Genomic DNA, 16,506 nt, shown 5'->3' on the forward strand with positions numbered 1-16,506 from the left:
TTCGCCTATAAGTGGTTATGGAATTGGTGAATACACCTTTGGAGCATTCTGTCTGTTGTGGTAAAGTAAATTAGTTTGTTTGTTTGTTTGTTTGTTGCCACTGCACTGGCTCTGAGGAGGAGGAGGAGGGGGGGGGGGGGTTATTCAGTGTTCCTCACAGCCTCCGCCCGCCTCTGCTGTGTCTCTGTCCAAAACCACTGAGAGGCTAAAAAAGGAGCCGCAGAGCGACAGTGGCACAGAGAGAGAGAGAGAGAGAGAGAGGCGATGGCCGCCGATGGAGGAGGATGCGGAGAGTCCGTGGATCAGTACCGAGCCGAGGTGGAGCGGCTCACCCAGGAGCTGGCCGAGGCGAACCGGGAGAAGATCAGGGCTGCGGAGTGCGGTCTGGTGGTTCTGGAGGAAAACCAGGCGCTAAAACACAAGTACACGGAGCTGGAGAACGAGCAGGAGGCTCTGAGGAAAGAGTTGGAGCTGCTGCAGGAGGTTTGTGCAGACTGGAGCTGCTGGAGCTGCTGGAGCTGGCTGTTGTTGTGTTTTTGTGTTTGTTTGTTTGTTTGTTGGTCACAGGCGAAGACGAACGCGCTGCAGTGAGTCAGGTCAGGTGTGTGTGATCAGCTGCATCAACTCAGAGGGATGAGGTGTGTTTTGTTGTCTCTGATGGATCAGATCAGTCAAACCCACAGATTTGTTTGGGGATTCGCTTGATAAATGTAAATATTTATTTTAATTAAAGGAGTAGTTTTTTGTGAATTGTGGTTATTTGAGTTACTGACATATCACTCAGTCAACACTGACGTTGTTGTGCGTGCCACCACTGCTGGCAGAGGCGATCCTAGACTCTGGGGGGGCCCTCAGGCAAAGAAGCTAATTAGGGCCCTTCACCATCCCTCCCCACCTGCAGCACCTGTGCATCCCTGCAATCAGTGCTTATCATACGTCATGAACATTTATTTTTTTAAATGTGAATAACTTAACATAATCAAAATATTATCTGTTGTTGGGTGTTTCTCAAAGGTCCCATATTAACAAAAATTTAAATCCCTATATTTGGGACTCTGGAGGTCCTATCAGTTGGCAAAGTGTGAAAAAAGATGACTCACTCATGTTTGTGTGGTCCTTTGTGATCCTCCTCAGTCTAAGTACAGGAGATGAAACACATGTTATGTTGACTTCCTCACTCACTGGGACGTCACAACGCGCTAAATTCCTGGAATTGTTGTCTCCGCTTTGTCCGTAAAACACACGAGGGCAACGGTGTACGAAAGTTCTACTTTTGGCTCCACAGTGCAGCACAGAGTCCTACACAAACTTCCAGCCTCAGAGGATTTATCTGTCCAGTGGATACATGTTATATATGACGGCAATGTGCCTGCTAGAGCCTGTAAATGATCACTTTTCCAAATGCTAGTATCCCAGTAGCCTCTGTGGCTGATGTTATTTCCTGTCCCTTAAGTTTAGTTTTTGTTGTTGTTGTTGTTTTTTAGAGATACTACTAAACAGAGCGTTCTGAACAGGGCTGTTTTGGCAGAGTGATTGAACTGCTGTGGTGCTTCATCCTTATGGTATTTTGACCAAATATGTCATAGACATGTTCATTAGGACACCAGGGAACTAGGTTAACTTGGAATAATAGGGTATAATATGGGACCTTTAACACTGTCACTGACCAAATACAGTGGATTTAAGTGCATCACTCTAGGACATGGCTCATGTTGGTCAGTGTGTTTTGAGAGGTGAGTGGTTTTCTTACGTATTAGTGGGGTTTTAGCGGCTTCATGGATGTCATTGCAAAGTATACCATTAGGACTGACTCTTGGGGGCCCATTATATTTATGTTCTTTGGGGGCCACAGAAGTGCTGCTGCATGACACTACTTACATGAAGGGGGTTTGGATGTAACTGTGGTTAGCTGCATATTAGGGGGCATGATGGAATGGATGCCCTTTTCTCTGCGGGCCCCTGTCCTGTCAGTGTGCCTCTGACTGATTAAATTCCTCCGTTCTATGTCTTGTAGTCCAGTCTTAGATATTGGTTTCCATCTTGTATGAAATAATTATAATGAAAAATAAAATCAATAAGTCATACTGTTTAAATGCAGTAGAATTTTATACGCAGCAGCAGATATTACAATATCTGTATTGTCTGCTCAGGATTCTTCAAGCATATGATAACATCACTCTGCACCTCTCACACCAGTGTGGCCTCTAAAGATCAATTGTCTGTGTGTGTGTGTGTGGATGGATGGCGCCAGGCATTAATTTTAAGCTACTCAGTTTGGACTCTGAGTCTTTTAGTGTTTTTCCTCGATATTGTATTATCTAGAGACTCTCCCCCTGGAATTGTATCGTCATTGTTGTCCACTACAGCTTGTTGTGCGGCTCAGTTACTTATTGATCTGAGTTGGAGCTTCCCCAAACTTTAGAGCTTTGATGCGCCTAAAAGTTCGGCAAAAAATGAAGATTCAACAGTTTAAACTGATTTATCTACTAAAACTTTTACACCATCAAGGAACTTTGATTTGTCTCATGTAACAGTACATTAATCTTACTAAGAAGAAATTAATGATGTTGCATTTGGCTTTAGAATATTGTAGTCAACATTATTCACTTTTTCCAATGTTCTATAAACTAAACAATTAAATTAAAGATCCCATATTATGCAAGATCAACTTTTTAATCATTTAAATCCGCAATATCGGCAATTTGTGAAAAAAGATGATTCCCTCATGTTTTTCTGATCCGCTAATGCTAAATTCCTGGAATTGTTGTCTCGCAAAGCTCCACTTTGTACCTAAAAAAAAAAATATCCGAAAACCGAAAGTCCGTGAAGTCCACGAAAAGTTCTATTCTTGGCTCCACAGTGCAGCACAGAGTTCTACACAAACTTCCAGCCTCAGAGGATTTATCTGTCCAGTGGATACTACTATTTAAAGACAACTATTGAAATCTTAATTTTGTCATTCATGCACATTTCATGTCCTGAAAGAAAACATGTAACATTAAACTTGACTCACCATACGCTGTTTGAAGTCAAATAAAATAATAATGACATCAGTCGGTCAGCACTCACCATGTTTACATTATACATGCACGGCTCTATATTTCCATCCCCCTCACTCTTCCTTTCATTTCAGTGCTTGACTATTTGAAAAATATTTGCCTTGATTCACATGCACAATCACACTAATCTTTGTGAGAGCTGACAGAATCACGTTAAAACAAAGCGACAGCGTTGATACCTGCAGCAGCACGACTCTGTCCAGCTGATTTATGAATGACTGCGTGATGAGTGAGAAATGATGCAAATGAAAGAAGAAGGAATCTAGAGACACTGGAGTACGTGAGAGAGGAAGCAGTGAAAGGATATGGGATTGTAAATATGTTAACGAGTATAATAAAAATGCTTTTCATCACTTTTCTATAACTATTAAACAAATTGCAGCAGCAGGGCTCTTTGTTTTGATCTGTCATCATGTGCTAACAGCTGCATCCCTCATGTTCCCCGCTTCCACCTGTCGGCCAGTCTGTCTGTCTATTTTTGCTCTTGCCTGACAAAGAGAATATTTACTGAAAATGATATTACTTCCACAGAAAGTAATAACCAGTTCTTCAGAAATCAGGTGAAGACCAGGTTTTGGTCTCCATGAGGAGTCGGACTACAGATTCTGACAAGGTCAAGGTTTATGGCAGAAAAAGTCCTAAAGAGAATGAAAACACACTGTCACAGTGATGGAAACAACATGAAAGCTTTGAAAACTAATAATGACCATGATATTTGTTTTAATCTTTAATAGCAGTCAAAACCATAAGAGATTCTCACGATAGAGACATTGTTGGCCAACGAAATGACCAATCGAATTAAAGCTCATAGACCTGTTATATAAACCAGACAAAAATGTGTCTTAAAACTCACCATGGCCTCCAGCTGACTTTATTCCCTATTGTAAAGTTGCCTGTTTGAATCCTACAGACAGCAAACGGAGGCAGTTTGACAGCAGAAATGTGCTCTCCTATATATTTTCCCTTTACCCAGCTCTGTGTGTACTGTATGTGTGTGTGTGCATACTGTGAGTCTCTGGAGACTCCATTACTTTGTGGTTTTGGCTTGTTAGCGCTGTCTCCAGGCAGATCAGCCTCAGATAGGACAGAGTGGCGGCTGAAGGAGGACGAGGATGCCATCACTGCAGAGTAGGAGGAGCAGTGTGATTATGTTTGCATCATAAGAATGATGAGGCTTGAAATCGTGTGTAGTTTGAGTCCAGTGGTTGGGGCAGCCTTGTCCTAATTACCACCCAGTACTGTTGGGATTTCTGCACAAGCGCAAGAAGCTATTTTGAATTTCAGCTCTAATGATGGATATTATTTTAACTTTATGTTGGTCATTTTATTTAAAAAGTATCCTTTAAAAATAATAAATGGTAAATAAATGCGTAATTGGGATGGGGTTGGTGTTCTCTGTCTAGACCTTCTGGTGAGAGAGAATTTAAAGAATTATAATAGTGTGTTATGAACTTGGGTTACTTGTCAAATGACAAAATAACTGTGAACAACATGTGAGAGTGAAGTAAGTCGATGATTGATTGCATGTCACTCCATTCCCTGTGGGATGTGATCCTATAATGTGCATAGATCATGTTAATGTCATGTGACTCAGTCATTGGGGACTAATGTTGAAGGTGTAAAGCTTCTTGATTGTCCTAACAGTGAATGACTGCTGCAAAGTCAAGCTGGCCTGCAAACCTCATGTGTATCATGCAGCCAAACACTCCACAGCCTGAATATATTACAGATGAGGAAGGATATTCACTGTGGTTTTTGACAAACTACCCTCTGCTGCTGAAGTTGGGATGTTAGTCTTGGTATTTCTGTTCAGGCTTTGTCATTTTTTTATTCTTAAAAGTACATGGGTACGATTATCTTTCAGTGGCAGAAAATGGTGTCATTGTCTGGCCCAATAACACTGATGTAACTGTGTTTTGTCATCTCGTATTCATTGATTTATTATGCTTTTAAAAAACCCCACCAGCATTTTCACCCATTCATCAGCCTCCCACCTCCATTAGAAGTATTAGATTAACAGACGTGCGCCTTTGGCTTGACTCTGTCTGTATTTGTAGCTAATGATGGAAACTCTTCCTGATCACAAGTGCAGTTTGTGCCAATGTCAGACTACACATGATAATCATGATTATTGCCTAAAAATTGACATTTCTACCTGTGTGGTGTGTCGTAACAACAATCAAGGCTGCATATAGACTCCCACCCAACAGAAAGTCTGGCATTTTTGATTATGTTCTGCCCTTTTTTGTTGTATTCCATCACATCAGTGACATCAACCTGGTCAGGTACCTCTGTGTGGTCAGTGTTAGTCAGTTTTATGACTCTGTGGTCACTTAACCTGACGCTGTGATCATCGTAATGTAAAAAGATTGTGTAGTATGACCTCAGCATCACCCACCTTACAAAAACAATAAGTTACACGAGGCTTCGCCTCTGATCCGCCTCACAATTCTACAGCAAAACAATGTGAAAAGTTGCTCCCTTACAACCTGAATGGCCATAGAAATAAGGACTGAGTAAAAAGACGACTAAAAGTTGAATGCTGCCTTACGTGTTTGACCCGGCCAACAATCAGGAATGAGTGCAGCTGTGGTTGTAAATCTATCTGCATTGACTGGCTAAAAGGATACATTACAGGGTTCTCTCCCCTCTCCTCCTACTTCCCCTCGTCTTTTACATTAGCAGGGGTGTGCATATGAGGGCAGTAAACATGGACAGAGGGGGACAAATCAATACCTCATGAGATGATGCTGTTCCCTCCTTTCACCTTTTCTCCTCACTCTCAGTCAACCATCCCCCTCCTACTTATTTCCCATGGCTGCACCTCTTCTCTCTCCCACTGTCCCCGTGGAGAGAACTGGGAGTTATGCATCGATTTCTGCTCTTTGTGGTGGACATGTATGATGACTGAGCGAGGCTTTGCTCCGCTGTGTGTGTTGCAGCTTGCATTGTGGAGAAAACGCACGTCGTTTCTTCAGAGTGAATTATAACTGCAGTATTGACAACGGCTGCAGAATCACTAACAAGGCTTTTACAGAAATGAATTTCTATTTTGGTGCCTTACCTGAATATGTTTCAGGACTGAATTAAATCGCTAGTATATTGTTTAATAGAGTTAAAATTACATTTTGTGTTTTTACTTGAAGGTTTGCTTTGGTGTGTATGCCTCACAGCTTGGTGGTGTGTTGACCTGTGACCCCAGCGACAAGCGAGACAACAACCTGTCTGTCCTGGTGTTTGACCTGTGGTGATTTATGTGCGCGTGTGTGTCTGTGTGTGCACCTGAAGGGAAGGTCATTGGTCTGAGTCACACATTTTAGCCAGTTTCATGTGTACGTTTGGCTTTTATTTTCTTTTGTTTATATGCTGTGTGTGTGTGGAGCGTGAGGTGGGGGTGTGGATGTGGATGTTGTGATCGAGATTATAGAGGGAGGGGAGGGAAGGTGGGACGGAGTGATGGTAGTGGTGACCGAATCCGAATGATAAAATCATTATACGGAAGAATTGATACAATACATTTTATCTTACAACCATACAACAAGTGCTTTATCAGCCTTTAACAGCAAGGTTTGAGCTATGAGCTTTATCCATAGACTGTATATGAAAATGGAGGTAGTCTTTGAAAAGTTAAGCTTTGAAAATAATATGGTTATTGCAGTTTGACTCCAGGGGGCGACTACTCTGGTTGCAAAACAACTATTTATGATTGGAAGTTTCACTTGGTTTGTAACATTAATTACCACCCTCCTGAAGAAATAATGTTGTCAATTGTTAATAGCATGTCTTCTTTAATAGCAAATAATGCCAATTTTGTTAAGACAGCTTGTATCGTTCGATAGGTGCCTGATTACGACATCTGCAATCTCTCGGTTTCAAAACCTGTGAGAATCTCAAGGATTCATAACAGAAAGACAACATCCATTTGTTACACATGGTCAGTTGACAGATACATGCATCGGAAAGGTCTGCTACTGCACAATATTTGACATTTTGTAGCACAGCCCTATAGATAGAAAGTCGTCACTACTCACATATAGAAGAACAGAGTATGTCAACAAGATGGTTTCACTCTTTGGTTTGACGCCTCGTGTTACTCACATTCGTGAAATAATGTGACCTTCCTCTTAAGGTTATCATGTTGTCTCACTGCCCAGATTCTGTTTAGCAGGAAAAAAAAAGATTTTACCGCAGTGAAATACAGTAGAGAGTGCAAGAGAACAGGAGCCTGCAGGCTGCTGTATTGATTCGTGGTCTACTTCAGCTATTTGTGCTGAAGGTGAAGGAAAAAAGGAGTCTGTTCTTTTTTTTATTTTTCATGTGAATCAAAAGCATCTTTTCATCAGTTCCTTAAAGGATCGGTCACATCGGTCATTCTGCTGTGGTTTTGTCTAGACAGAGCACTTTCGTATATCAGCCTCTTTCTTGATCGTCATCTCTTCGTGCAGAGGAAAGTCAATCCTCTTATCGGGACAGCCAGAGGCCGTCGTGTCCAGCGATGTTGAGCAAGACACGACTACCATGGACAGACATTCCTGCCTATCCTCTGCCTCGTCATATTTATAATAAAGTGGCTTACATATGTATGTGTGCACATGAACATGCACTCACAATGTGCGTGCGTGTGAGTTTGTGTGTGAAACAGACTCAGGGTCAGAGGATCCGTCTGTTACTTTTACCCAGTTAGGCTTAGACGTGTATTAAACCATTCCCCAGTTCAAGCATTTAATTAACCTTTTCCTCCATCACCAGAGTGCTGATGTCAAGTTAGGTCAGAAAGCTGAGAGAGGAGAGAGAGAGGACTTACTGTACATTGTTGTGTATACAGTATATGTGGTTATAAAAGGTTCATACTTGATAATGAGTGAAACTTTTAGTAGTTTTTACGCTGTGAGTCAATGCTACAATCCACGTCTCTTCTCTTTTAACATGATAGTCCTGCTTCTGAAAAGGGTGATATCGACAGGGGAACTGCTGCCAATCCCAGTTGACATAAGGCGAAAGGCGGTGTACACCTTGAACAGGTCGACAGAGCCACAAACAACCTTTTCAGAACATGCAAACTCCATGCAGAAAGGCCCTTGTATTTAATCACATGCAAAATGAAAATACTGACATTGGTTGATGACTAGGTTGAAGCCTGTTTTAATAACAGTGTACCTGTAGTAACACAGTGTACAAGTATTCCAGGTCTGTAAGCTTGGCATGGCTGCTCTTCTTCACATGGCACAAAAGCACTGAATCATCCACAGAGGCCTCATGTGTCAATGGGGTCACTTTATATATATGTGCATGTTGGACTTTCTATTGTTAGCTCCTGTTTGTCTACTTTGACTGAGCTCTCTTTATTAAGCGAGACCCAGAGACGAGAGACGACATTATCTGTCTGTTTCTCTCTCTGGCTGCATCTGCTGGCCAATACCAATCAGCCTGTGAGCTTTCAAACACCTCCATGATTTTTTTAAATATATATTATATTTCCACCACTTAGTCAAAAAAAGAGATGAGTCTATAAAAGAGAGAGGGAGGGACGTAGGCGAGAGGAGCCAGAGTGGGTCGATCTCCATACTTTCTACATTAGTGCTCCGATGCTTCTTTTCCACAGGCAAGTTTCATGAAAACGTAACCATGACTGAGGAGACTAAGATTTAGATAAGGATCAAATAGAAAATTGTCTTTTGTCATCAAAGAGGATTATGATAGATGGAGAAACCAATTTAAGGCTTCGGGTCAAGAATAAATTAAATTGCTAATGACTTTATTGTCCTTTGAGACTTTAGAGGTGGGAAATGAATAGGAACTATTTCAAGATCTGATAAAAAATAAGAACAAAAATAAGCAAATTGTTTAATTTTGTTCAATGTAAGGGATCTCAATAATTGATGCCTTTCACTCACCCGTGTGAGTTGTGTTATTTGAATGTTTGGGAACTTCTGAGTGTCTGTGAAGTGTGTTTTTTTGCATTCGTGCTTCCTGGCAAAATAATCTTACATTTTAAGATTAAGAAAGACTTCAAGGAGCGTGTGAAGATTGATTTAAATGCAAAAGAGAGACAATAAAGAGACATTTAAGATTCCTCAAACAAATCATACGCCCGGCTGCTTCTGGTCTTCTACCATTTTAATGTTCATTCAGCCAGGAACACTGAAGCGTGTTCAGCCTGTTCATTCTGGGACCAAGTCCAAACGTTTTTTTTTCTTATCATGAACAGACTTAAGCCAAATTGCATCTGTTTAACAAGCCACACCTTAAACACAGTGTGTCCTCTGGCAGGACTTTCAGCACCGTGTCCTACATTGTGTCAGACAGAAAGCAGCAGATGTGACATGAAGCAGATGCAGCATTTGCAGCTTTTATAGTCCTTACATGCATTACATTACATTGTTATCATAGGAATAATAGGCTTTGTTGCATTAAAGAGAGGAGGAAGAGAAAGTATTCACAGTGAACCTGCTTACTATTCATTTCACATTAGCTCAGTGTTCATGTAGACCGTGATTCATGAGGGGAAGATTTTCCTAAAAATATGCCTGGGTTCTTCTCAGCATTACCAGAATAAACTGTAACGATTCCAGTTGATGAAAAGAATTTACATTTTTATGCATTCTAGTAATGCTTATTTAGCATCCTCAAAAAAAAACCTCTGTAAAATGTCTTGTTTGAGTTTCTGAGTGGAGGAAATATACATGTGTCTTCCAGAGTGTCTGGGATGTGTTTACCCAGCTTCCCCTCACTGCCTGGGTGTTTTTATAGATGACGGATCTCTTGACTTGGCACTTTTCCCTGTGGCTGAAAAAGCAGATGGAGAAAATGTGTGCCCTTGTTAAAGGGTGAAATATGCCAGAACAATCTCTACCACAATACAGTCTTTAACTCCACCAGCATGGCATAAGAAAACTGAAAATGAGTTATTGTTTATGTTCAGTTTTATGCAGCACTATTTGTTGACTTCTGCAGCTGTGGAGGGCGTTTTCATACAGTTTGACAGCATAGTTCCATAAGAAATTAGGGGTCGGACTGTTTGGTTAATATGAGTTGCATCATGGGAGATGGAGGATCCAGTGTCCTATATCTAGAATATTGGCTTCTGCTTTTTAAAATGTTGTCTTTTGTTTCACAAGATATTTTAAAAGAGAGAGAATCTGTATTCTGTTTGTTAGAAGACTATGTTTCTTCTCATTCACTCACAGTTTACATTCCCTGACTGCAGTCACATACAGTGTGTTTGTCAAAAACGACAAATCTTGTGTGTGTTTTCTTCCTTCACTGCCAGTTTATACCAGTTAAATGGTGGAACAAGTGAATTTGACAACATGCACAAAGAGAATTACAAAGACTGACTTGTCCGAGATCCCAAGGACAACCACTTCAACAGATACAAATCAATAAAAGTTGACAGATCTTACAAGTTGCCCTCCCATCTTAAGCTTTGTCGGCACATTCGGTCCTTGAATTTGAAGGAATTGGTCCTGGAAAGTCCTTTAAAATCCTTGAATTTCAGAGCGTGAGCACCATCATGATGCTGAGAGCTGCATGGCTTTGCAGCAGCAGCTCTGCATGTCTCTCTCCGTGGTTCTGAAATCCCTGATACCATCTGGACAGATCTCAACTCTGTGTGTGTGTGTGTGTGTGTGTGTGTGTCGTGATCTAGATTCAAAGCTGGACTTTTTTCACAATTCGTACAATAATTGAAATACAAATTGCAATCTGTCACGGTACAGTTTAAGACTTACGTCACTAAATCTTTAGTGATTAACAATGAATAAAGGGCACTCTGAGTGGCACCTGTACATAATTAAAACCCTCATTAATTTTAAAGAACTTAAAGCCATGAGGACAAATTAATTAATGATAAAACATGATTGTGTACTGTTGCCACATTTCTACACCCTCTGCACTATCCTCCAGCCTCTAGCATGTGTTTTATGACATCCTCGACCTTGAAAACGTAATCAATTCAAACTCTGGACCATACCATCATCTATGCTATTTTTATCCAAGAATGTATTTTTACACTCGGACGTCCTGCACTGTACGTTTGGTGGAGATGAATTGCCTTTGTAAGAATAGTACACTCTTTTTCTCCATCGATGCAAAAATAAAAACAATACACATACACACACACTCACTCACTGGTCCTCCCCAGGCTCCTCATTAGGGACTGCAACAGAAAGGGAAGGATTTCAGGGTTGCACACACACACACACACACACACACACACACACACACACACTCTTCCTCTCACTGGTGCAGTGTCTGCTCCTGCTTCTCTTTTCATGGCCTCAGGGATGAATATCCAGAGAAGAGGACTTTATTGTGTGGACTTTATCCATTCAGGCACAGGAGGCAGAGGAGCCTCAAGGTTGAATATATTATGGGATTTCCAGAGCACAAAGACGACCAAAACAGTGACTCTTTTTATGAATGTTATCTCGGGTGTCAATCTTCTACAGTATCTGTGTTATTCTTCACATGTCGTCTGACTTAAATAACCACATTATGTTTGCCAATTAGGACGCGCTACAAATCCATCACTGTAATGATACAGCATTGTCACTGGTGTTCCAGTAAATAGCCTGGAAATTAAACAGCTGTCACTGTGTTATATTCAGTTAACGAAAGAAATATTCTTTATAATAGCAGCAGCAGGGTCAGGGCATAATGTATACTGTGTTGAACGTTGAACCTCAGCCATCAGTGTCACTCACTGTGAGAGGCATAGAGCAGATGGAGTGAGTGGCTTCAAATAGAATGGCTTTTTTTTTTTTTTTTTTTATAAAACCATCTGACTCTGAGACTCAACACTTCTCTGTGGTCGAGTAGCTGCTTAATCGCTGCCTCCAACTGGGCTTTATTTTGTTAATATTTGAAATGAGTCATTAAAACTGGTTATCAAGCATTCATGGGTCTGCTGAGTATGAAATGAGTGTATTAAAGCTGACATAGTAAGGATACGGATATAAAAAATATATATGACCTAAAAGACCAGTCTTTTAATTTACAATGTCAAATTACTGATTTCAACAGTTTTATAGCATTTGTGAGGGAAATGTCATTTATAATAATGGTGTTCAGACCCCAGTTGGAGTTGTTCTCCAGTTTCCTCTTACAGACCAAAAAGACAAATTGGACTCTCTTTGTGACCCTGTGATGGACTGGTGACCTGCCCACCTGTCCATCACCTTTTGCCCGGTCAGCTGGTATTGGCACCAGCGCCCCCTGCGACACTCATGTGGATGATAAAGCGGTAGAAGATGAGTGAGTGAGTGAGTGAGTGTTGGTGTTCATATGGAGCCTTGAGCCAGTGAGGACAGGATTTAGTCAAAGGAGAGAAACTGCGGGCACCTGACTCCAAGCGTGACACTGGATATCTGCAATATCAGCAAAGCTTTAACAACATTTACTCCCAGCATGCATTGCTGGAAAACATGTATCTCCGTAACTGAATGAGAACAGACGGACAAGAGTAAAAACTCCATGGAAGAGGTTGTTGAATACCCACCAGCTCTGTGTGGTTTTTGAATAACCCCAGAATAGAACAGTAAAGGTGAAAATAATATGTTAATTATAAGAGAAACGCGCGCGGATATTATGGAATCGGTCCCGCAGATTTTAGCCGTTAACACGATAACTGGAAAGGCGTTTGAGATTTAATTTTTTTTTTATGGGTCACATACCCCCTGTAGATGATCCCTATTGATTTTGAGCTGTCTACCATTATTATTAATTAGTTAATTAATTAATTAATGATATAAAAACCATATTTTGGCCTGTATCTTCCAAAGTATTGCAGGTATTGGCTTCAAATGTTGCATGTGCATCACATACCACCTGAGAATTATCCCTATCTTTGTAGCTTTATTATTAATTAGCTTAATTAATTAATTTATTATGCTAAAAACACATTTCAGCTTTATCTTCCAGACTGATGGAGATATTGCCCTCAAATTTTGTACAATGATTCATGTAACAACTATCTACAAGTACAATCATTATTACTTTGGCTATGATTGGTAATAGTTACATAATAAGTTAACTGGTTAACTTATTAGTGAACACAGAAAAAATAGTTACGGCATTTTTTCTTTATTATTGAGCTCATTTGGACACATTGAGGATATCATGGGTTAAAAAAAGTTAAGCCTCCATTTCTTTATTAATGCATTGAATGGAAAGTTTGAACATATTGTAGCTTTTTCATGAAATGTAATAAACATAGTGTTTGCTTTTTCATGACATTTGGACACTTTGAAGATATGGCAGGTGTGGTTAGCATTTTAATATTCATAATATTTAACAAGGTATAATAGGTTAACTAGTTTTATTAAAAACTAGAGAGAAATGTATGAGTTCAGGTATTCTGTGTTCAATATGGAGTTTATATGGATACTTTGAACATGTGTAGTCAGCATTATATCATAATATTAAACAGTTATTTTGTTGAATTTATTCATCATTAATTAAAACAGTTAGTGGCAGGTGCGAGTGCGTATACTTTGGGTATATTGGAAAGTTGAGGATTGGACAAGTTGGCTGATATACCCCTTGCTGTCGACCCCCGACAGCGTAGGCTAGTTCTTTTATACACATTTTTTTTGTGTCTTGTCTTAAACCTCAGCCCTTTGAGACCAGATTTTCTCTTTCCCTCCTGACAGGCTCAGCTGTTGCTGTGAGGGCTGCGATGCCCAGACGTTGGGAGCCTCTTATCTTAAGCAAGGTTGCGAGCACATTGGGTTGCACTGTGCTCAGAATTAATCAGCTGTTTTGTTCTAAAGAACCTCCCACATAATCATTCACTACAGTCACACTGTGCCCCAGAGAGCGAGAGAGGCCACCGGGGACAGTTTGAAAGAGAGGGAGAGAAAAATAGAGATGGAAAATGAGAATTCTAATGCATTACTCTGTTACTGTGCATGTGTGTTTTGTGGTCATCGCAGAGCAAAACCTGGAGGATATTTGCTGAAATGATCTGTGTATTTACAGAGGTTTTTTCGTCACTAGGTTAATTATTGTTGGCTTTGTTTTTTCATATGCTAATATTCACATTTGTGTTTCAAAGAGAAAACAAAAAGCATCTATTGAACTGGAATAAATACGCCCACTGAGGGAATCAGTGCCTGAATGCATAATACTTCATTGTAGTCCTTTAAAGCAGTAGATGTATTTTTATAGAGTGTAGGTTTGACCATGTCCTTGAATATTCTACAAAAAAGTTTGCTGATGTGTATTTTTTTTTTGATGACATTTTGTGGCCTTTGTATCTCTGGTGGTAAATTGGCTTAATATTTTATCTTCACAGTGGCTTAATAAGACAAACCTGCTCTCTGTCCTCCCTACTCTCTAGAACTCCCCTTGTCTGACTATGTATATGTATATGTGTATGTATATGTATGTATGTGTATATATATATATATATATGTATGTATATATGTGTATATAGAAATATGTATGTATATATGTAAATATAATATATATATATGTATATATTTATACATATGTGTATATATATGTATATGTATATATATATACGTGTATATGTATATATACATGTGTGTGTGTGTATATATATGTATAAATATATCAACCGCCATATATACCATATTTATCTTTTTTATATATTTATGTATACTGTATATATATATTGTGTATATATATTTATATTTGTATACATTGTACATTTGTAATATACATATTTAATTGCTAACAGCACTTCTGAATGGATGCAAACTGCATTCCGTTGCTCTGTAGTGGTGACATGTGCAATGACAATAAAGTTGAATTCTATTCTATTCTATTCTATATATATATATATATGTATATATGCTACTTTGTCTGCTCATAGATCAACGGGCAATAGAAAAATGAAAAATGATTAATGCAGTGGGAAGGAGGGACAGTGGGGCGTGTTGCTTATAAATGATTCATCGTGAAGAGATGTTGCTGCTATAGTGAGGTAGAATTTGGAAGGCTGTGTGTGTGTGTGTGTGTGTGTGTGTGTGTGTGTGTGTGTGTGTGTGTGTGTGTGTGTGTGTGTGTGTGTGTGTGTGTGTGTGTGTGTGTGTGTGCGCGTGTGTGTGAATTATTAATACATCTAGTCCAAAATATATGGATCCCTTATGATTTGTGTTGCACGGTCAATTTTGTGAAGTGACTCTGTCCAGGAATCACATCCTGAAGACTGAAATAACTGCACTTTATTGTTGTCTACAGTTTCATTTGGCAGTTGTAAACCATGAAATACTTGTCAAATGAGGCTGTACCTACAGAGGACACTGTTCTTATACTACCTTTAATTTCTCCTGCTGAGAAAGTAAAGCAGTGTATTAAATGAGGTACTAAAACTGAGGAGCAGTAACAGGACATATTTGTCTATCTGAATTCAGAAAAACAGGTCCATATAAGGTATTTGATAGATTTCTTATTCTTTTTTTTTTTTTTACAGCAGTTGGCATCTGTATTGTTACATAATGCCTCCCTCCTCTGTTTCATTTGCAAACCTCAGCCAGATCTCCCCCTGTCTTGTCCCTTTAAATAATACATGATTCTCTCAACCCTACAAGAAGTAAATGCTCAGCAGAAAGAGAGTTGTTCCATGCAGTCCACTGAGTTTTTGTGCATTTGTTACTGAATTAGCTCGGAGCAGTACGTCAGCTATAGTGTGGTGTGGGCCTGTTGTGCTGTTGATGCCACCTTTGGTTTTCTCAATCAGGCCTCACATCCTTTATCATGACGAGGCAGCTCTCAATGCTGTGAAAAGCCGTGTCAGGAAAATGGGAACACTGTGTCTATTGATCACAGCGAAACGGCATCTCACACAGACAGAAGCAGGTGTGTCCTGAAGGGACAGCCCTCAAAGAAACAGAGTGAAAATCAGACGTATGCCAAGTAGTTAATAGTGAGAGATTAACTCTGTATGTCAGTGGAAGCGAATCTCTATTATGGGCTCATTTTTGTCTGATAATGCTAATATTTGAGTCATATCTCGTTGAAGGTTAATATAATTTTTTATATTAGATATTTTATTAATTTCTTGTTGTGTATAAACCTTTTTCTTCCTCCCCAGGCATTTGGCCAGGTTTACACCAACCAGCGTAAGGTGGCAGAGAACGGGGAGACCAATGAGGAGACGCTGCTGCAGGAATCGGCTTCTAAAGAGGCCTACTACACCAGCCGTCTGTTGGTGCTTCAGACGGAGGTGACGCTAAGTCGATCTGTCGCGTCCAATGCCCAGGCAGAAAACGAGCGACTCAACGCACTCTTACAGGAGCTGCGAGAGGTGAGCTTTTCCACACTCGCAGACACATCAAAAGACGGCACATTTTATAACTTGTCATCATCAACAAACATTGGTACAGATGGTGGGTGAAGGCTGCACTGCCTCTGTTATGTAAAGACTTAGCTCATTGCTCAGAGTGGCATTTCTGCTCAGGCTGCTTCACTGACTAGTAAC

The 16,506-nt window shown here is 40.0% G+C and overlaps 1 protein-coding gene across 1 annotated transcript in view; it reads left to right on the forward strand.

Moving 5' to 3' along the window:
• Window positions 1-264: 264 nt before the first annotated feature.
• Window positions 265-16,506, forward strand: part of bicd1a (bicaudal D homolog 1a) — a gene marked incomplete at both ends in the record, with an annotated part of 46,300 nt that continues 30,058 nt past the window's right edge. The window contains 2 exons of the mRNA XM_083893984.1: window positions 265-483; window positions 16,120-16,332. Of these exons, the coding sequence (XP_083750110.1) occupies window positions 265-483; window positions 16,120-16,332 (432 nt within the window). The remainder of the gene's footprint in view (window positions 484-16,119; window positions 16,333-16,506) is intronic.

This window comes from Microchirus variegatus (genome assembly GCF_963457635.1).
Source record: "Microchirus variegatus genome assembly, chromosome: 8".
Classification (NCBI taxonomy): domain Eukaryota; kingdom Metazoa; phylum Chordata; class Actinopteri; order Pleuronectiformes; family Soleidae; genus Microchirus; species Microchirus variegatus.